The sequence below is a fragment of the Pyxicephalus adspersus genome, chromosome 3 (assembly GCF_032062135.1).
Source record: "Pyxicephalus adspersus chromosome 3, UCB_Pads_2.0, whole genome shotgun sequence".
In the NCBI taxonomy this organism is placed as follows: domain Eukaryota; kingdom Metazoa; phylum Chordata; class Amphibia; order Anura; family Pyxicephalidae; genus Pyxicephalus; species Pyxicephalus adspersus.
This window is the reverse complement of record NC_092860.1, coordinates 92,063,854-92,079,966: the sequence shown is the minus strand read 5'-3', so window position 1 is coordinate 92,079,966 and position 16,113 is coordinate 92,063,854. Positions and strand designations below refer to the sequence as shown.

Genomic DNA, 16,113 nt, shown 5'->3' with positions numbered 1-16,113 from the left:
AGAGGAGCCGTGGGAAGGATGGATGAGTCTGGCTGCAGCAATTTGTTATAAATATTATTCCTGTTGGACCTTCCTTCTTTCATTTTCTGTGTTGATGTCTCTAACCCCTGAAGTGTGTTTGTTATATAACGGAAAACCTCAATAAAAATGATTGAAGCAAAAAAAAAAAAAAAAAAAAACAACTTCTGCAATTGCTGAGTGGGACTTCCTTCAACCTCCGCTGATGTGAATTTCCCAAAACTGTATTTAGTCAGCAAAATCACATGATCGACCATAAAGTTAAGGAAAATTCAGATAGCAACTACTTAAGCTGCCTTGTAATAATCTTAGCAAAGTTATATTTTTGGGTTTGGGTCTACTTTAATTGGATGTTTTCTTATTTGTAATATTAACATATTTCAAAGAGTTAAAAAAACATAACTTTTTACATTTAGTAGCAACCTTCTTTAACACCAACCTCCCTAATACATTGTACATAACTTTCATTAAAATCTTCCTCCGCTCTGATAACCCCACCTCATTACCAGGACTATCATCATCAAGTATCGCCTTCCACATTCTGCACTGCTCACAGCCTTCTTTTTTTCATCTGTTAGCTGCTTGGACTGTCGCTTTCTTTGTGCAGCATAACTGTGTGGACAGTAGCTTGGCTGTCAGCTAGTTTATGTAAGGGATATGACATGTGGGGAAAGTCTGCCGATCTAAGATGTAGTCACTAATGATGATATCATTATATATTCATCATATATTCAATAGTATGCATATATTTCATTTTTCTATGACAATGTATGTTGAGTGTAGACAAAGTTGCATGATCCTGTAGTTCAGCTTTAAAGAGCATAAAAAGTTTAGCAGATAGGAATTATATTCGCACGGATTACAAAAAGGAATCAGTATTTTATTAGTGGCTCCAGTAGCTGATTAGCAGCCACTATAATTAAAGAGGAAGTTTCTGATCATCTTGCAAGCTACATCTAAGTTAAAGCCAGTGTGTTATAGATGGACATTCTTTCTCCCTTTTGTGTGATTCTTAGTGAATGCCATTTCCAACATTTATGTACTCCTGTTGGATGTGATTGTAACCCATCTGATGCTGGGTTACAGGCAAAGGAACTGAAGGAGAATAAAAAACTCCTAGAGCAAATTTCTTAGGAAGGTTGATGGCCACAGAGAGTTTAGTATTGACTCAAGCTTCACATTACCTCCTGTATTTACTATATAACGATGGGGATGAATTGTTTTTTTTACTTCCGGAATCGACTCCTAGTACAAAAAATATATATATTTAGAGATAAATAATAAAATGGTTTCTGTGGTGCTCTAAAACACTAACACACAAGTGACTTAAGACTGTAAATTGTAAATTAAGTGTATGCTTTTTGAGTAAGAGGGTTTCAGATCGCTAACATATCAGAAATGGCAGCTCCTATAGCCCAACATCTCACTTTCTCCCTTGACAGGTGTTATATAATTTATTTTCATGTGTTCATTGGATTAACAATTAACCTTGGAACTGGTTATAATTTTGCATATATCAATATGTCTTTTAGGTTTCACTGGAATTGATTCTGATTATGAGAAGCCTGAGGCCCCAGAGCTGGTATTGAAAACTGAGTCATGTGATGTGAATGATTGTATTCAGCAAGTGGTGGAACTTTTACAAGAAATGGTAATAAAATAGAAAATTGGTCAATGACTAATTGTTCAATCTATCAGCCAAACATTCTTTTCCACTTTTAATGGGTTATAAGACATTATATTTGGAACATAGGAATGTTTTAGGTGTTGATATGCTGATAAGTGTGAAACATTTTATTGGAAGAAAAAAGACGATAGTCCTTGCAGTTAACAAGACAGCAATGATCATTTATACACTTCTGTTTTGTCAGTAAGTTGGTTACTGCGTGTTCAGCAGTGATAGAAACACACCCCCTATTGTCATCATTACTTACACAGACATAGACTTCAGTAAAATGCCATGATACATAAAAAGGTATGGGGAGAGAAGATTCACAATTATTTATTTAGGGTTTCATTCTAACTAGAGTTGTTACAAGGTCATTAGGCCTTCACTAAATGTATGAAATGAAGGATGTTCACCAGCTGGGGTATTAGTCCTAAATAAAAAGACTGTAAGTTATGGACAGTTGGGAAAAGGGTTAATGTAGCTCATTTGCAGTAGATTGACAGTTCTTAATGATTGTACAATAATGTACCATCATGAGAAAAATAAAGTATGTGGTCTTTCAATTCAAAGGTGTTAACATAATAAAAGGTAATAAACAGTCATTGGGTCTTGAACAGGTCCTAAATTTTTTTAAATCTTAATCTCAGGTGTAAATCAGCATGCAACAGATTCTACTGTGCCATTTTTTTACCAAAAATATAGGCAAAACAGAGAAAGGATGTGTGAAAAACTAAGTACATGTTATGATTTAATAGCTTGTAGAACCACCTTTAGTAGGAATAACTTGAAGTAATCATTTTCTGTATTACTTTTGTTGATTACATTGTTGTGGAGGAATTTTTGGCCACTCTTCTTTACAACATTGCTTCATTTTAGCGAAGCTTGTGGGCATTCATTTATGCAAGTCCTGCTACTGATTTGGATTGGATTGGGTTAAAATCTGGACTCTGATTCGGCCATTGCAACACCCTTATTCTTTTCTTTTTCAGCCATCCCGTTATATATTTGTTGGGGTGCTTGGGATCATTGCTAGTTGCACGACATCATTTCATCAGCTCTTGCACAGATGGCCTTGTATTGAGAAGATCCACTTTTATCAATGAAGCTGGGTGATCCAGCAAACCTGGAATAGATTTCCCAAAAGTCATTTGCTATTTGTTAGCAAATTATTTCCATCCTGGGACAGATCCATTCCAGGTTTTCTGGATCAACAAGCTCCTCTCCAAGACTGAAGAGGATACACTTTCATCAGTGAAGCTGGTTGATCCAGCAAACCTGGAATGGGTCTGGTCCAGGATTCAAACATTTGCTAGAAATAGCAAGTGATTTTTAGTAAATGACTGCAAGGCTTCCAAGTCCTGTGGCTGCAAAACAAGTCCATATCATCACCCCTCCACCTCTGTGCTTGACCGTTGTATGAGATGTTTGTGCCATATGCTGTGTTTGTTTTAACCAAACATAGCTTTATCCCTTATGGCCATGGATCTCCACTTTGGTCATGTCTGTCCAAAGAACATTGTACCACAAGTCTTGTTGTTTGTTGTATAGTTTTATCTTGGAGTGAGTTTGCTGAAACATCCACTGCTTGGAAGATTGGCTACCATCTTGATTGTTTTCCCCTTGTGAGTAATCCTTTTTGATGGACTTGATGGAAATTGCTGATGTTTTTCTTCCTTGGCATTGTGTTACACACACATGAATACTCCAGACCAGCAAAATGCCAACACTTCTTTTTTTATATAGAGGTGGTCACACTGGGCAATGACTATGACACCTGGCTGCTACTTACCCTCTAAATTTATATATATATGTATTGATGTTCATCTTGTATTTACCTAATTTTTAGACCTAAGGACCTTATGATTTTTGATGTCTCCTGATATGCGGTCAGTTCCTGGTATCCTTTTATAAATGGAATTTTCTGCTATCTAGTTAACAGTATAATCAGGGTGTTTTGTTCTTGGTATGTGAATAAATGGCCAAGCATTTATTATCTGGCATTAGATTTACAATCTAAATTACCAAGCAAATGTGAATTGGGATATAGAATTTAGCGTTTGTTGAAATTTATATAGCTACTCTGCAACAAGCAGAGGGAATTCCTGTATTATTGGGTTATGGTTTTATATAGCATGAAGCTATATGTTAGCTGCCTTTATTGAACTTTCGTCCATTAGATTACTTTCTCAAAGATTGTTTTAGATTGATAAACTGGACAGACTAGCTAAGAAGCGGGTTTGATTTCTTTGTTTAACACCTTAGTTTTTTAAAGTAAGACTGCACTAATAAAACACAGACTGCCATTGTCTTTACATCAAAAACATTAGTTGCTGGATTGTTGTTCCTTACCTGGAGACTTTACACTATAATTTACTAACACAGAACAAGTATATATTGGTCAGGTGTTCTGAATTTATTCTGCATCACTACCGGTAGCATCATTCTTGTGCTGAATCAAGGAACATAGAAAGTACTGAGGCCAGGGCCTGTCAGGAAGTTAGTATTAATAACAGCTTATGTACACAATTCATTACTGGGCAATTGCTTCCTAGTTTCATTCCTGCTTGACAGGTTATTTTGTAATACAACCTGAACTAGCTACAGTTTTTTGTAATGTATTTTGCATTCTTTAGCTAGCAAATAAAGAGGAAGTAAACTCAAACCTCACCCAAAACAAAAAAAAAAAAAAAAAACCCTTACCTTCAATCGCGCAGAGCAGTTGATCGGTCTGGAGGTGTCTTCCATCGGGTCCCGCGTCGTCCTGGCACCTGCTGGCGGGCCGGTGCGCCGGGCGCCTGCTATCTTACCCTCTTTTTTCAGATCCCTCTCCCTACGTCACCCGACACAAGCGTGCGATCAGGTGACGCGGATGGGAAAAAAACATGCTGATCTCGCTGCGCATGCGAGAGATCGGCAGTTTTTTCCCTTTTGACAAAAGGGCTCCTTCTGCGCGTGCCTGAGATGCTTGAGCATGCACAGAAAGGGCACCCAAGGGCCTCCCAGGATGCATGACATAGGTTTCCCGAGAGGCTTTGCGCTCCCATTCATTGGCTATCGAGAATTAGGGGGTGGCGCTGCTCCCCCCCCTTTTTTTTTCAAAAAGGGTGTTGCACATCAAAAAAAAACCAAAAAAAAAAACAAAAAAAAAAACAGAATTTTTACCTTACATAAAAAGGTTGCCTACCCTTTTATGTAAATTGAACATTCTGAGTTTAGGTACGCTTTAAGTTGCTGTGGCTGGTTTGTAATTACAAACTACTGGTTTGATCATCAGCATCTACACTAGAAAAAATGAGCAGTAATACAGTAACTAACCCAAAACCAGTAAGTATTGGTGGTATCACTGTGAATTGTATACCTTAGTCTGAAGTGCATTTTGTCTAGTAGCCTAAACTGTAAACCTTTTTTTTTACTTCTGACAGTTTGTTTTACAGTGTAGAACTTTCCATCTAATGTCAAGGTTGTATTACTCTACTGTGACCAGCAGGGGGAGTCCCACAACCTAAGCATGAAATGATGATATTTCCTAAACCCACTTTTGTAGTCAGTGCAAGGACTTGGCAGATCTAAGTTTGTAAGCTTTGCTGATATGTAGGGCCATAAAGCTTCCTCTGCTGCAAATAATTGATGAACCATAAAAGTGTCAGCTGAATTTCCTTGCACCTCATCACCAGATGGCTAATAAAGGCAATAACGATCTGATTCAGTCCTGTTTGGCCTTATTTTTCTTATACATCTGTAAAGTAACTGCTGTTTCTCCTTCTGCCGCAACAGCTTCATATTAAACATGTAAAATGTCTACAAAACTGCCTTTCAAAGTACGTTTTGAAGTTTTACATGCGCCTCCAGAACATATGTTAGCACTGTGAAGTACTTTATATATCTTTTTTTTTTTGTCTTCTGAGACACAGATTCCTGTATTTTGGGCACCAGTCTGTCTGTATCCCTCTATTTATGTTTTACATGGTGTCAAAAGGACAGTACATTTCTCAAGAGAACAGAAGTTCCCCTTACAGAGAGCACACTATATGAAAGGATGCAGAGCAATCTAATGCTTTCAGGGAACCTTGCAACTGTGATCATGTAAAAGGCCCTTAAAGTTTACCTTTTTGAGGGAAATATAACCTATTGATTCTAGGTGGTATCAGGCTGTTAAGGAAGGACTGGATTTTTTTTTGTGTGCAGACTATTCATCTATTCATCTATTTACATATTCTCAACATGCAGAGCACAAGCTATAACATACTCTATTCCTGACCTCTTTAGGTGCTTCTATTGTGAATTATAAATTCTCAAGGATCACAAGAAACACTTTTAAGTCTGGTTTTATTCTGATCACAATTTAAAAATCTCCCCACTACAAGGGTCAATTTTCCATTTTTCCAGTGGATGATATGAGTAAAACCTGCCTAAATCCCTTTGGACAACTAGTGCTCTCCTGCCTGACTGGTGTGACCACTAATCTTATCCCCTTACCTACAAGGCCCTTCAGGTCTATGAGCCGTCTGCTGTGCAGGATGACTCGGATCATTGGGCACAAGAAGAGAGCGCCACCTACAGCACAAGTGAGCAGATTAAAATATACATATTTTTGGCCAGCGCTCATCTTTAGAAACATCTTCTATATGTTTACAATATAGGGCATAGTATTCAACCCAGAAACTCTTAAGGGGCTGGGGAGAACACTGCTCCATAATAAAATGATTTCAGTGATTCTATTGGCAATTTTGAAGATGAATTCTACACCATGTCTAGGGCAACAGAGATACTTCTAGGCTTTTTTTAAATTCTCTTCTTGGTCAAAATATGTGCATACTTCAGTGTGCTTTGTTTTGGCATTGGTTCACTTTAAAATTAGTACAGACACATAATTGTATGCTTAGACTGTTCATAGAGAATACAGAGTTGATAAGTATGGTAGCCAGGTGCAGAAGATGAAGGACTGGATGTTGGGGTCCATCTAGTTTTGCCTCACAAAAGTCCTGCATGTTTGTTTGTTGCTCTCTTTAGCAATATAAAACCAGACCTCAGATGTTGAACCATAAAGTTTGCATTGTATATGGCCTGCCAACAGCCAGGTAGCAGCCATGTTCTCAGGTGCCAGCCAGGTATGCAGAGACCACAAACCATCAAACGATTAGTGATAGTGTGGGGTATAAAGCACAGGGAAAATGACATAAGTTGTGTCACACTGTTTGACATGTAAATTTGTATGTCTGTCATTGCGTTTTTCTGGGTTCACTTCCCTTTCTGTCCTTTACGTAGATCCAAAAACTGCCATGACAGCATTTTGTTCTTATAACAGGGCGACAGTCTTGGACAGTGTGATTTTTTTGCAGAATGTAATAAAGGGGCTGGGAAGAACATTGAACAGATATTCAGCCAGGTAGTACTGCTAATCTGTGTGATATTAATGCAATCTTCTTGCGTTTCTTTTATGATGATGATGATGAATCTGGTGCACCCACAGTCCAAAAGTATATTGCAAAGGTAAAATAAACCTATGGACAGACTGCAAAATTAGGTGTTTTTTTATTTTTAATTGTAACATGTAAACTATATATACCCAGTTAACCCTTTCACTAACATTTCTTTAGCAAGTAAGGAATATTTAGGGACCTGACGGTGTTGAATTTGCCTGTGGAAAGGACGTTTTTGTAGAGGTAGAAAATGTAGGGGCAGGGTTTACTATATTGATATCTTGGTGCTGAAAGTGTTTACACTCATATTTTCTATACTCACTGTTCAGGTGAAACTTTGTTTGATATGGTAATCATTTTCTTTTACCTCACAATATTCCCTAAATGATGACCAAACACATGGCAAAGTGAATGCAAATGATATTCATATTTGTTGGCAGCACATGGAGAATGTATAAAAATGGTGTATGCTGGATGCATATACATAAATGTGTGTGAAACCCTATCCACTATCCAGTTCATCTTTTCAGATATTCCTGCTCTGTACTGTAAACCTTCCTTTACCTCATGCTTAGACAGTACAATAAGTTGGCACATAATAGGTGATGCATCACACAGGGGCTTATGTTCCCTGCTTCAGACTCACTTGCTTCATGCTAATTAGGACATGCGTCTTTACTAATAAATAGAGATTTTTATTGCTTACTTTTGTATATCATCATTAGAAACATTTTTTTTAAAGGGTTGAATTTTTTTTCCTGGCTTTTTCAGATAAAACAATATGTTGGCCTCGTACAAGCAAGTTTCTTTATTGGTGCCATCTTATATACTTGCATTAAATTGATTAAAAAACTGTTTTCCACATTGAATTTAGTTTGGTTTATTAAAATCTGCCAAATGAAAATGCAAAGTCTTATGCTATACTTAACAATCCTCGCTGGGTTTTTATTTTAGTCCATCTGCTTTTTTTTTCAAACCTAAATTTTACCCAGATCTAATAGCAGCGAGTGCTGCAATCTGTTGCTAGTTTTAATGCTTGCACAGTAAACTGTATGATCTTATTTTTCCTGGAATTGTGCAGATCTCTAATTAGCCAGTAGGTGTCACCCTCGTGCTACACTTTTAGACTAAAGCATGTTCTTCTTTGCACAGCAATTACTTTCTCTGCACATTTTGGGGTCTATGAATCTGACATTAACTAAAATATTCCCTGGTGGAGAATCAATTATTGCCTTAGAAACACATTGATCTGGAAGATTCTCCACCAGGGTATAGTCAGTAAATGTCATTGCTTTGGAAATATACCCTTTTGGAGTTATCGTTGTACATTTTTTGAGGTGACCAGCACACTTTTACGTGCAGTTTATCTGAATATAATGCTAAAATAGATTTGTCAATTTTTGCCTCTGTGTTTAAAACTGAAACTTCTGCTGTTATTATATTCATGTGAGAATGCCCCAGTACACCCTCTGTATTAGCAGCCTGGGTCACAAGCTGTGGTCATCTAGAAATTCCATATATGTTGGCTTGAAACAATCCCCATGTTACAGTCTGATCAGTTTTTAGGAACAGAGATCTTTTCAGGTGAATGTTGCATCACAAAGAAAAGTAAAGGCAGCATCTGTAGTGTTTTATGTTTGGCACTGTACATTCCTGCTGCTAAGTGTCCTTGAAGAGCTGGCTAATGACGAGTGTCAAGATACCATGTATTAAAGTATAGTTTGTGTTACAGGACGATTGTCATGATATAGAGGCAGTTTACATCTGTGATTTAGCACAAGGTTTAATATAACTTGTTAGTGGACAAGTGCTTCCCGAGCTTTTTTGAGATGAAGCTCATTAAGATGTGGGAAGTAGGTGGCCCATCCCTGTGCTAAAGGCTATTAGTGTACTTTTCAGAGATGCTCTACAGAACAAGCCTGCTCTTTATCTTGGAGCAGCAAACACACGCTAAAAAGAGCTTGTGCTACTCCGGAGTGTTTGATGTATGGTGGCGGGGCAGTGCTGTATCTGGAATTCTTAACTCATCCCTTGTTCTAATCATTTTCAGTTTCCAATTACAAGATGAATTTTGGCTGCATCAGGAGTATACATCATTGGTGCCGGGGCGTGTTTGTTTTTCTTTATGACAACAATTTCCAGTCTTTCATGTCTAATATTTATTGTTCGCTAAAATGACATTTGTATTTTTTTAACCAGACCATTACTGCAGTTGACTTCCTTAATGGAAATGAATCACTTTCTAATGCATTTTGTTTCCTCAGCTGTCGTTTATGTGAAAGTCTGTGTTTCTAGGACCATTAGGCAAAACATTATTACTTAATAGAGGGGAAGTATCCTCAATCTCAGCCTATGCTTTGATATATGCTTTGTTTTGTAGGTTTTCTCTCAGGATAATTTTTTAAATTAGATAATTGCTTAGCTGTTTTAATATTCCCATTTACTGCTTTTTATCTTTAATTGCAATTGGAGAAAGCCAATGTGTTTTTCAATTTTGAGCACCCAAAAAAAATGTATGTGCCCACATCTGCACTTCAAATGACACTTCAATGTCATTTCAAATGGCAGCACAGTTCACACAAGATTAAGTTTTAGCGGCTTATCATGATTGTTTTTTCTTGTCTTTACTTTTTATTTTTGCAAAAATTTCCAACCGTGGACAGGGCTGGACTGGAGGCATGTGGACCTCATAATTATTAGTTTTTAACTGCGAATGGAGAAAAAAAAAAAAAACATATATATATATATATATATACACTCACTGATCCATAGGAAGGCTAAAAGTCTATAAGGCATGGACCATTGATCCAACAGGTTTTTTTTTTTTTTTTTTTTTTGATCCTCATCGTAGAGATTTGACACCTGGTCAGAGGGGTAAATGAAGAAATAAACAATATGTTTTTTGACAGTGATAGAAACCTACCAGAGGTGCTATCCCTTAAAAAAAAAAATGAGTTGAACTCTAAATTTGCATGTCCCTGAATTAAGCAAAAAGACATAGGATTGTTTTCCTGTGAAAAAGCAACCATTTAAAGTATATGTTTTGAGTATATTTAGTGTTCAGGAATTTGAAGATGTTTGTTTATTTTAAGTTGATGTAATGGTCTCTGTTTAATTTCCAGAACATTGCTTGTTACACAGACTTTTGTGTTTCCAGTAACTTAGTGCGACGTTGAGGTCTGTCGAATGGCTTCTCTTTTTTTTATTGTTTTATGTTCTGTATATTAAACATATTCAGGATGGTGCAGAAACATAAATGCGAAACGCGGTGGACCCAGAATGTTTTTCAGTCCAGTGCATTATGAATTTCCCCTGGAGTCCTCTTTGAGTTCATTGGCCGGGCATTGTAAGAATCTGTGTTCTTCCCATGATCCCAGCCACGGGCTCTGTCCAGAAAATATATTCACCTAAACCCACAAAACTCTTGTACTTATTATTATTCTTGAAGAAATTGTAAGAAATATTAAACTCTAGAGGCAGGAAAAAAAATATGAACTTTGATAGTGCATGTTGTTTCACCTCCCTTTCTTGATAAGTTCGATGCATCTGTTTTACAGCTGAGAACATTAATTCCTCTCTGATTTCTCCTACACAAATAGGATATCGTGCCCGTTGACGCATCTTATGAAGTCAAGGAGTTGTATGTACCAGAGAACAAACTGCAGCTGGCAAAAAGTGATGCTGAATCATTGCCGACATTGGAAATAAATAAGGTAAAAAAACATAGTTCTTGCAGATTTATTTTTCTTTTTTAAAGTTTTTAAGAATGCTGTCTTTGATTTTCTTGAAACGGGCAATTCTATTTTACAATGTTGCACAAAAGCCTAGGCAGTATACACACAGGGATTATACAATTAGGACCACTATACAAAACATTCTTTTATTTAAAAATACAGCTTGGCTGGTAAAGACACGTGTAGTGAGAGAAGATACTTGTTCTCTCACCATTTTTTCAGCAAAAACTCACACATAATCACATTCAAAAATATTAGTACCAAAGAAAAGGGGACTTTTAGGTCATATACTAATTCACAATCTAATAACTATAATTAAAATGCCAGCAATCGCTATTTCAATACATTAATATAAACTCAGGATTTTGCCTCGCCGCCGAATGACACATATAGTATGTACTATTTTTGGATAATTGGATTTGTCTCCATTTTGGAAGAACCAGTTTAATATTTTTTTTTTATCTAACTAGAACAATAAAAGTTGTGCACAGTACGATAAATGGATGTTGGGAGTAGAGGGTTGATTTTTTTTTAAAGGGTATTGGCTGTTCGCTTAGCAAAGTTACTATGACACTAAAAAAAATAAATGTAATAATTCCTGCATAAAGTTCCTTGTACTGTATTCTTTTTAAAGTGCATTTTCACCACATTCATTAAAGCTAAGTGTATTATGCATTGTAAGGTAAAAATTCACCTTGCTAAGTGACCAGCCCAAATCAGCCTTACTGTCACACCAGGCAATATAGAAAAGGGCAAATTCACTTCTTCAATATCTTCTAGTCCCTAAGCCCCTCTGTTCCCCCCTACTGCGATTTCTTCCGATTCCACACTGCACAGAAGAACATCTGGTCTAAGCTGCTTTACCAGCCAATGCACAGACTGACCTTAAAAGACCAGATAAGAATGCCACTTTGTTGCACTCTTTTTGTAACTGCAAATGAGATTTTTTTTCCTACTGTACCTCTCTACCCTGTCAGCCACTCTTCCACTCCTCTTCCTGGCTTCCCTAGTGCCATATGTTTTGTTTTCCATCACACTCTCCACCTCCCCATTGATAAAAATGTGATCAAATCACTACATCATTCGTCTCCTCAACGTACTTTGCATACCACGGCCCCCTTTACCTCCCCATTACATGAATTGTGCCAAGACTAACCATTCTTTCCAACAGACTTAAAATGTATACCCTTTTTCAGTTTTCATTGGGTTTCATTGTCTAAGGTTACAACACTGTTCCTCCAAAGATATGGTGGAGTGAGTGTTGCCACCTTAACACAAGAAGCATGTTACTGGTAACATCACCAGGTTAAAAAAGGAAAAGGCTTTGAAAAAGAGAATCCAATAAAGTCCTTTTATTCAAGGCTTGGTAAGCTACAATGAGAAAATAACTTCTTCTCTCGGGTTAAGAAACATTTCATATGTTCTGTATAATTTGATTTTACCATGTAAATAATGTTACATTTCTGATCACTGCAGATGCAGGGATGAAGCTGTAACATATTGTGCATAAAATGAGTACGATCGCTTGTATTCTATTTCCTTAAGCAAGAAAAGCTTTGATGATACAGCTTCAAACTGTATGATCAGTCATTGAACAGCTCCATAGGAATATACTAAAAGCATGTTAAAAGAAACCCCTAAAATCTCATGGCATCTGCTTTTTATTCAGCCCTGTTTAGTTGTTGCTTAATAAGACCAACATCAATGCCAGAAAACTGCAACCTGCTGCGTTTTTAGGAGATTGAAGACCAAATGAAAAGACTGAACACAGGCACACAGAAAAATGTCCAGAATTAAAAAAAGCATTGGCCTCCAATTTGCTTGTAACATCTGTTTTTCCATGTATGAAATACTGGCTTGCTACTCTGGGTATATAAACATGGGCAGCCTGACCAGGAATTGTTCCATAATATTATTTTTTTTTTTTTTTGGCATGAGAGATGGGGAGAAAACAACTTGCATTGGTCACTGACGTTTACTTAAATTGCTCAGGGTGGGTTTCAAAGTATGTATTGTGCATATTACACATAATATCGAAATTAGCGCTAATCTACTATGTGTAAAAGTGGGGATTTCTACTATTTTAAAAGCTCAAACAGAGTTGAAGATTGTCTTCTTTAAGTAAGTCTCTACTGATCTGCTGTGCAGTATAAAATTAAATCCCTGTATGCTGTTAAGAGTGTTGGTAGGTGGGTGTCTCCTTTTAACGCCCTATCATGCAGATTTTGCTTTTGGCTCTTCTGTTTTTCGAGTTCTTTTGATTTTGCACGTATTGGTCATTCTTGATTGATTGAATTCAAACATTTGCAATTGATTTATGGACATGTTAATAAAATTATTCAATGGACTGTTCTTTTCCTAATAAGGTATTATGCTGAAGTGGATTTATATCTACCAATTGACCTTCTGAACTACAACAGATTACCTAATTTTTTAATATGGTTTAATTTGGTTTAGTAAGGATTAGACGTTATCCATTATCCTATTTCATTATTCTCTATATCATATAGATATATATCATATCTATTTCTGTTATTTTTTTCACTTACTTACTCACTATTATATTCACTTCCCAATTTCCTTTTGTGCACATCCCCTTCATGCACATGCTTTTGTCTTCTGGTTGAAAATACGCAATACTCCATGTGCTAAACATGTGTCTCATTGAAAGCATTTATTTATCAAAGACCTATTTTAATGTGCAACGACAACAATTTTTTTCCATTGAAATAAAAAATGTTAATCATGTTATGTGGCAGTAACGATAGGTGTAATTTATTAACTTTACACAGCAACCTCTCAGATTTAATTTTACTTTATTTAGATGAATAAAGGTTCATTCTAGCTGGTTGCTCTTGGTGATTCCACATAGTATATTATAACTGCCTCTAAGTTATGTTAAGCCACATATAAAGAGAGGACATCCAATAGTTGCTGATCGTGGGAAAAACTGCTTTTGTGGTCCTAATGGAGAATTGTAATCATCCTTAGATCTCTTGGGAGGAATTATGCAAATATCAAATGCCTTGATAGATGAATGTCAGTCTAGATGAATGGGAATTCCTAGACAAGATGCATTGACAGACAGATTGCCCTAGGAAACCCCTACATGTGATATAAAGCCTCTCTGATTGGAGGATTGCAAGAGTGGGCCAGGGCAGTAATGCTGGGAAAGAAAGGGCTAGAAAATGTGGAATGTTCTCCAGCATGGAAATTAGACCGAGTTTAGCTTCTAATGCACACAGACTGACTGTGTTCAGTGGAGTTTTAAATAAAAAAAAGGAGCCAATTTAATATGAAAAAATGACGCTAGGTTTATTATTGCCTTAATGTAGTGTAGGAAATTTGGGGACATTCAATCAGGTTTTTATTGCTGTCTGTGTCTACTGACAACTATCAGGAAGTGTCTGAAGAATTTATACTTTTTATATTGGTACCAGTACCAAAGTTTGAATTATTACCTTATCTTTTCCTATGTACAGGTGGACATGCAGTGGGTGCAAGTTTTGGCAGAAGGCTGGGCAACACCACTTAATGGCTTTATGAGAGAACGAGAGTACTTACAGTGCCTTCATTTTGACTGTCTGTTGGATGGTAAGCAAAATACAATTTATAATACAATACCTGAAATACTGTAATAATAAGTTATGCGTTAATTACTTTATTGAATAAGGAAAGAAAATCTTTGATAGTTCTTCAATCTAACATTCAAGTTAGTTGAAACTGTTACCTAAAACTTGTATGACCCCTATGTTGGCATCCTTTGCATGTCCTTAGGCTTGCCAGTCTTGTTTGGCCAGAGGTTTTTACAAGAATGGTGCAGGTTCCAGCAACATTAGCACTACTCTAAAATGCAAAATAAACTTTAAAAAAAACATTACAACCCTTATAAGATTAGGTTTGTGACAGGTTTACATTATGGGTCAGCATTATAGTTTCATGGGTGCATCTGCTATATACAAACCTTTCCATCAATTATATCATTAAAAAACCCTATGACCCTATTACCTTTCTCAAATGGATATCAGAAAAGTTCATTTATTTGTGCCCCAGTTACTACCTGGCAAAAAGAAGTGCAGTCTAAATATAGAGCCTTTTTTCTGATTTGCATTAAGCTGTTAATAACCTTAAACTCCCACTAGTAAAAAGTTTACAGTCAATACATTATATAGTTCAGGATATTCAACCTTCAAAAACATTCTACCAATCATAATTAGTGACTTGCCTAAAAATCAGACAAATTGTAAATGTTTTAACTCCCCTGATGGTAAGATCTGCTTGTGCAAAAATTGGAGCATCAAATCTCAGGAGGCCATTATCACCATGTAGCAGCTACTTGCTGCCTAGTAATTTCTCAATTGTTAGGATTGTAATTTACAAGTAAAAAAAGATAATTTAAAAAAATGTAATATTGGAACCACCTGCTTTCTTTTAAGTTAATAAAAATAAAAAAAACTAAAGCTTACAGTGCTGGGACAGGAGTGGCATCCAAGTCAGCCTGATCATTCTCCCTTACCACAGGTAAACCTGGGCCTGTTTGTAAGGTTTGAGTAAAGCCTTGTTGTAAAAACACTTTTTCTACCTTGCTATCATGGATATTGTTTGATATCTGGTCTACATCACCTGCCAACCTAATAATGCATATAGTGCCCTATTTGCATATAGTATAGTGCATATAGTATTTCTAAAGCATACTGATTTAATTGTGATCTGAATTCTTACTTAGGGGTTGACCAAATGAATTTGTCTGTTGTAATTTCTGTGAGATATGCATCTTAAAAATGTCCCCAACATGAAACGGTAGGGTTTGCAAGGTGACCTGCCTCTGCAGAAATAGTTAATACTTATGTATAATAATACATAGGTTAACTCTACCTATTCTATATATATGTAAACATGGAAACATTTATATTGCTGTCAATACCCCCCACCCCATATTCCCCAATCCATTTGTCATTTTTAACTGAAAAACAAGATGGGGGACAGAGGGGATTTATATATATATATATATTTATATATATTTTATATTTGGGGATGACCATCTAAGACTACATCTCCCCACCCTCTTGGCAATTTATTTGAACTTTCTCTTGCATCTTTTGTGCAGGGAACAGTAATGTACATAATAGTACACAGGCAAAAAAATATATATGTTTTACGCATCTGTGGCCCACAGTTCTAAAATGGTATCGTTTTGTATGAATAAACTATAGAGAATTTTGTAACCTGTTGCAAAATAAAAGGAATAGCTTTTTTTGTATACATACTTTAA

At 36.4% G+C, this 16,113-nt stretch overlaps 1 protein-coding gene across 2 annotated transcripts in view; it reads left to right on the top strand.

Annotated features, from left to right (window-relative positions):
* Positions 1 to 16,113, top strand: part of PAPSS1 (3'-phosphoadenosine 5'-phosphosulfate synthase 1) — a 52,754-nt gene that overhangs the window by 13,744 nt on the left and 22,897 nt on the right. For both annotated transcript variants that reach the window (XM_072405682.1, XM_072405683.1), the window contains exons 5-7: positions 1,551 to 1,669; positions 10,707 to 10,820; positions 14,324 to 14,435. In XM_072405682.1, the coding sequence (XP_072261783.1) occupies positions 1,551 to 1,669; positions 10,707 to 10,820; positions 14,324 to 14,435 (345 nt within the window). The remainder of the gene's footprint in view (positions 1 to 1,550; positions 1,670 to 10,706; positions 10,821 to 14,323; positions 14,436 to 16,113) is intronic.